Below are 6370 nucleotides of genomic sequence, written 5' to 3'. Positions count from 1 at the left end.
ATTTGTGCAAAATCCTACCCACCAATGAAAAGAACAGTTTCGGGCACCTGACAAAATTTTGGCCAATGAGATGCCTTCGCGGTACCGTTGATTGTTCACCGGTCATCCAGCGACGCGTCGCTCGTGTGTTCCGGTGTCCCGCGTTTGATGCGTATTAATCGTTTCGACGCTGTTCGTTGTTGGCGGTTGACCTAGACGAAGCGTGACCCCCGACCCTCGGGCATATACGCTCCATTCAACTAACCGTCACGCTTCCTGCGATGGACCGCACTGACTACGATACAGCGTGAGTTCTTCGCATTATTCGTTGCAGGCGTCGTTGCGTTTGTTTGGTTTCGCTCGCTATGCCTGACTGTTTGCTTTCAGGTTCAGCTGCCCGGTCTGCCTGGGCCCTAGTCAGAGCATGGTGTTCGGCCTGTGCCAGCACTTCGTGTGTTCGTCTTGCCTGTACGACCGCGTTGAGCATGACTTGAATCCTGCGCTTCGCTGTTGTCCCATCTGCAAAGCCAAGAACGTCTTTCCGGAGTATCGGTAATCGCTATGACTCTTCGCTTGTGCGATTGGCCCGTATCTTTAGTTAGTCACCTTGTACGAACGCGTTGCTGATATATTTCTTTCTTGCAGCCCTGACATTCCGGACGCCAATAAAAAGCTCCTGAACATAGCCGGCGTTGTCAAGTGCCCTCGGAAACGGTGCGGAGAAGAAATGTGGACTTGGGATGCCAAGGAGCACGAAAAGTACGTTGAGTTTCACTACAAGAGCGAACTGAGGCGTCGTATTCCGCCGGGGAAGCTTTCCGCTGCAGTCTATGAGGAAATCGCATTGTTTGGCGTGCGTCATGCGAATGCGTCTGTTTCGAGTCAGCATGCCTTCGCGCTTCTTCGATATGTTGCCATAATCAATGAACCGCGAGAGGCGCACGTCACCCGAACTTTGGTGTTTTCTTCTGTTGTTGATCTTCACGTACGCTTCAGCGCTCCTTTCCATGCTTTCTGCTAGCCGCTGACATGCCCCGCGGCCCTTTAGCCTTTAGCGGGCAAATAGTAGGTAATGTGCTGCTTTGGTGTCTGAAGCCCGCAATAAGCGCAGTCGCGAAGTTGCGTTGCGCCCTAGGATAAACGCTACCTGACGTTGGATTCGCCTACGTGTTTTGTTAATGCCTTGCACAGTTGGATAGGCAGGAAATGGTACAAAAATTTTGTGAAAGCTTTCCAGTGAAGGCACAGTCTACACTCCAGCCTATTTTCAGTGTCTGGGAACAGACTCTGTAGAATTCCAACAATCCCGTAAGTGCAGCTCTCCACTGAGACAAATCGTGTGGTAAACGGGTGTCAGTTAGTGCTGTTCAAGCTGTCTGAGCATCTTCTTAAGTTTTCTGGGTTCTTATGTGAACACAGTTTGAAGTGCTGCTTGTGGCATCTTTCACTGATCTTTGCTCGCAGCTTCAGCACTGCAATACAGCGGTGTTGAAAGACATCGTTCCAGCTGTGAGAAAAAAAATTGGCAGTACTTAGAGATGATTGGCAACTTTAATGCGATTGTCAATTGGTCGTATGATTGATGCATATAGTAGTTGATACATTGTACATCATGAATGTTATGAACAGTGGCACGTACCCAATTACACATACTCAGTGTTGGCATCAAAAAGGTTTATTGAAGAGCAGCACACATACCCGATGTTACGTACCCAGTAACCCAAGTTGGCCCAATTTTACATGAGTGTTCGTCAGCAAGTTTCATGTGATCAGTGAAGCGAATAAGTGGCTTTGTTCGGGCTTATTATATCTGCGTTCGACTGTATGTATGGCAATAATGCGACCTATGTCTGTTGTGTGGCCTTGAAGCATGTACGCAACCGCTGCGGTGGCTTAGCGGCTATGGTGCTGTGCTGCTGAGCATGAGGTCGCGGGATCGAATCCCGGCCACGGTGGCCACATTTCAACGGGGGCAAAATGCAAAAATGCCCATGCCCTGTGCATTGGGGGCACATGAAAGATCCCTTGGTGGTCAGCATTCATCCACAGTCCTCCCACTACGGCATGCCTCATAATCAAATCGTGGTTTTGGCACGTAAAACTCCAGTATAAGAAATAACTCGGGAGTGTGCACGCATACTGATGGCAGCCCCGCTTGCAGGTCTTGTCGTGGCCTCTCGAGGCGGACAACGGGACGATGCTCCGGCTCCCCAGGAAAGGCCAGCACCAGCCGGAAATCGGGCACCCGCCAGAGCAAGCGTAGGAGGAGCAAGAGCACAGCCTCTGTCAGGGACTAAAGCACTTGACACAGCACTGCGCCTGCCTTACTTAATTTTTTTTACATATTGGTAAGCAGCAGTTGAAATCTTTATTTTTAACCTAGTGCGGTGTCTATAAACTGCAGTTTTCCAATAGCATTGCAAACACCGCGGATGACAGAATAAGGAAGTGTGAACATATGTGATATCATCCTAAGTTTTTATTCAAAATGGTGTGGCATATGCAGTTATCAGGAAAGAAGACTGCATAAAAAAAATATTTCGAGGATGATGGTGACAAGGTGTGACTACTTGATTGTGACTGGTTTTACCCCTACTGCCGCTGCATCACTGGCCCGCAAAAACAAAAATAAAAAGGAAGGTGTGTTATCGTATTCACAAACCAGCTAGCCCAATCTCGTACTTTGAAGACAACTAAAATGATAAAATAATTGTGCACTTTTCCAAAGGTAATGAGAGAAACATTTCAATGAGTCAAGCGATGTAGATGTTGGCTAGAGGTCTGTGTCTCTACCTTGCCAGAGATTCCTAAATTTACTAGACCGAATTCTCGTGCTGTAGAGGGGAGTTGAACTGACATTGGAAAAAACTATTTTAGGCGACCCTAATCTTTGACTTAGGTGCCTCTTAGTGGTGCTCGCACCTCGGCATATGTGTTCTTTAGGTTAACTTTAGGCAAAAGCAATGCACAAAGTGAATTAAGAGGCACTTAATGCCACCTTCTTGTGTGTGACATCATTAGTGACGTCATTGCTTCTGCTTTCTACTTCCGGGTTTCCAGGAATTTAGCCAGAGTTGTTGTGTTCATGTGGTGGGTCTTTAAAGTCTGCGATTATGTGCTTTGGTGTGTGGTAATCAGTGACTTCTAATTATTCGTCACTTCAGTAACTCAACTTGTAACTAAACTTATGCTCTGATATATCTATAATGAAACCCATGAATCTTGTACGGTACTATCTTTTCTGATTTATTTTTTTGTCCCTAGTCTCAGCGATTTCTCATTAATTCTAATTATTTCAGACACTTCAGTAACTCAACTTGTAAGCAACTCAACTTATGCTCGGAGATCATATCCATAATGAAACCAATGAATTTTGTACTGTACTATTTTTTTCTATCGTTTTCTGATTTATATTGAACTTCCTACCCGGTCGTCTCGAGAGGTGAACCAGAAGTGCTGTGCAAGAAACAAGAGTGTCGTTTGATGCTTTCGGCAAGAATGCAAAATCTACAACTATTATCACCCGCCGTGGTTGCTCAGTGGCTATGGCGTTAGGCTGCTGAGCACGAGATTGCGGGATCGAATCCTGGCCACGGCGGCCACATTTCGATTGGGGCGAAATGCGAAACCACCAGTGTACTTAGATTTAGGTGCACGTTAAAGAACCCCAGGTGGTCGAAATTTCCGGAGTCGTCCACTACGGTGTGCCTCATAATCAAAGGTGTTTTGGCACATAAAACCCCATAATTATTACAACTATTATTGGCCAGTTGTGTTGCACTTCAGTCTCTCAACATTTCTTTAGAACCGTGGCATGTTTTAAGTCATCTACTATACTTTATTCTCTCAGGTAATTTCGCATACATGAGCAAGTCTCGATGCTTCTGATAATGTGTACTGCGAGGTATATTCTGTAAGAGTCGACCTAGTGGACTGTACATTTCGGCCGCTGCTGACTGGATGCAGCTGTAAGAGCGAGGAGGAGATGAGTGGCCACAGCCAATCAGCAGCGGCTGAAATGAACATAGGTGGACTCCTACAATATACCACCTCTGGTGGCAGCTATAGCAGCAAAAAGCGGCAGCTCACTTCCCATTGGCTGCGATGCCACGTCACAAGCGTGCATCGTGACGCTGGCTTGGGCAGCACGTACCACTATGGAGTCAAGCATCCATATCAGCCGCGGCTGCAACCTCAGCAGTAGCGAAACGTGACTGACCACGCCAATACAAAGCAGACGAAGTAAGGGAGCAGAAGAATGCAGCAAAATGAGCAAAGAGAGAGTGAAATCCACCATTATCGTCAACTCTCCCAATACACGGTGGGCAAAATGAGCATTCATGCATACATTACCCACAGCACAAAACTCGAGGAACCACGCGGTGGTGTTCAGTTGGACATTAATACTTTCGCATTCAAAACTGACAAGTGCTTAGGTGTCCTCAGATGTTTTTGGCAGGTGCAGTTGTATGCAAAAAATATTCTCTCTGAAACATGGGTGCTATCTTTTGTGCAACTGATTTCAATAGCTTTATACGAAGCATTCACACTTCTCGCCAGGCCCAGTGACATCAGTGACTGCTATTATAATTGCACAACAGAAATTTTTTTGATGCAGTTGCACGTTAAAAAATATTTAATAAATGTTAAGCAGCTTGTACTCCCAAACTTGTGCATATCATGAAGGGTTAGCATCACTTAGTAGGCAGCAGGTATGAGCAATTATTAGCGCGAAGACTTGAAATGACTTGCAGATATGTCTCAAACTAAGTGGTTTATGATACACCATTGGCAATTGCATGATGTTTAACCACTACTGCTGTTGTTCAGTCACGTGGCTGCCTCTCAGGCTTGCAGACCGCAAGTGGAATTTCTGGAAAACGTCCTAGCCTATAGGATTTTACCTTCTCGTTGCTGTCAAAACATGCTATATGCATTACTGCATTGTGCATTCAACCACAACATTTCTCATTAGCTGCTCCTACACTGCGCTTATTCTCAAGTGACCAGCATTGAATGAATGCTCTTGTATGTGTGAAGCTTACTAAACCTCATCACTGTGTGCGTGCTTGTGTAAGGGCCACTCGATTTATCACCTGACACGTGCAAAAAAGAAAGGCCTGTGTAAAGAAAAATGTGCGATTCAGCTGTGTACACCACAGTGCTTGTCTCATTTGTGAATTTCTCTGAAATAAGCAGTTTCTTAGGCTGGTCTCGGTCTTTCGTGTTTTTGATGCTGTTGTGCCACTGAACAACAAAAAGAAAGTGTCTACCAAGCTTGCGGGATGACGGGGCCACGCTTGGCGCCCGAACGTAAATGGTTGCGCGGTTGCTCAGACTGGAAAAGAGGTGACCAGCGGCATTCAAATCTGCCCGCTAAGGGGGGGGGGTTGCAACTGGCGCTGGTGCTGCAGGCAGAAACTTGGTTGCCTCGTCTATTCAGTGTTGTCTTGTTGAAACTTCTGTTTCCACTTTGCACACCGAGTTCAAAATGGGAAAGGTTGTAACCATGGCCTCCTACTAAAATTACTAGAGGTAATCCTGGCCCTGTGGTAGTTCCATGGGAATGATGGTTAATATGCGCGAATGTATGGGATCCGATGTTAATATGCGCGAATGAATGTAATGCATGTGATTTTATTTACTGTGGTTTACCTGCCTTTACTGGCCTAAATATTGAATCAATCCTATTGTTCTAAACTCGGAAAGTAGGAAGACTCCGCATGTGCATAATCATTGCGAGTTGTATCCGTAACACAATATTCCATTGCAAATAAAATTTCTCAGTTGGGAAGCCATTTGAAGCGCTAAGGACAAATTTTAGACACGTACATGTACTTACCATCATTCCCAATCCTGGCTGAACAGTCATTCATTTCATTTATTTTATTGTATCCAACACGGGTCTTGCTTGCAGTTTCTGTAGACACTAGCGTCAAAGTTCCCTCTGCTAATTTTTGTAAGAAACTCTATGCTTCTAAAGTTTACTCATTGGAGTACTAGAATGAATCGGTCATTATGCCACAGCCATCGTGGCATCATCATTGCCATCGTTTTCATGCCATTCCCTTGCTGTTGTCATCGCACATGTTCGCGTTGCACGCGTAATCACTCCCCTTAGACAAGCTGCACCATCTCGTAGCATATTGCTACACCCTAATCTAGCTACCTTCAATATGCGTTGCGTAACATTGATTCCCACAAATCGTGGCATCGGCCAAATCTTTTTTGACAATTTTGTTGGCTAGGGCTCTAGTAACAACTTTTATTTTCCATTCCAGGTTCTTCTGCAGAAGTGTACCTGGAAAAGGAGCCAGGAGCTCTTCTCTGCATTTTTACAGAATACTCGTATTTTATTTTATATATTTTTTTTAAATTTGTGTGGCAATGA

At 45.4% G+C, this 6370-nt stretch overlaps 1 protein-coding gene across 1 annotated transcript; it reads left to right on the top strand.

Annotated features, from left to right (window-relative positions):
* The first annotated feature begins 100 nt into the window (after window positions 1-100).
* Window positions 101-6347, top strand: LOC135914401 (uncharacterized). Its single transcript, XM_065447237.2, has 5 exons — window positions 101-286; window positions 367-531; window positions 625-738; window positions 2141-2327; window positions 6261-6347. Exons 1-4 carry the CDS (start codon window positions 261-263, stop codon window positions 2274-2276), a joined length of 441 nt encoding a protein of 146 aa, XP_065303309.1. The 5' UTR covers window positions 101-260; the 3' UTR covers window positions 2277-2327; window positions 6261-6347.
* The last annotated feature ends 23 nt before the right edge of the window (window positions 6348-6370 follow it).

This window comes from Dermacentor albipictus, chromosome 7 (genome assembly GCF_038994185.2).
Source record: "Dermacentor albipictus isolate Rhodes 1998 colony chromosome 7, USDA_Dalb.pri_finalv2, whole genome shotgun sequence".
Lineage (NCBI taxonomy): Eukaryota > Metazoa > Arthropoda > Arachnida > Ixodida > Ixodidae > Dermacentor > Dermacentor albipictus.
This window is presented reverse-complemented; position numbering and strand designations above follow the sequence as displayed.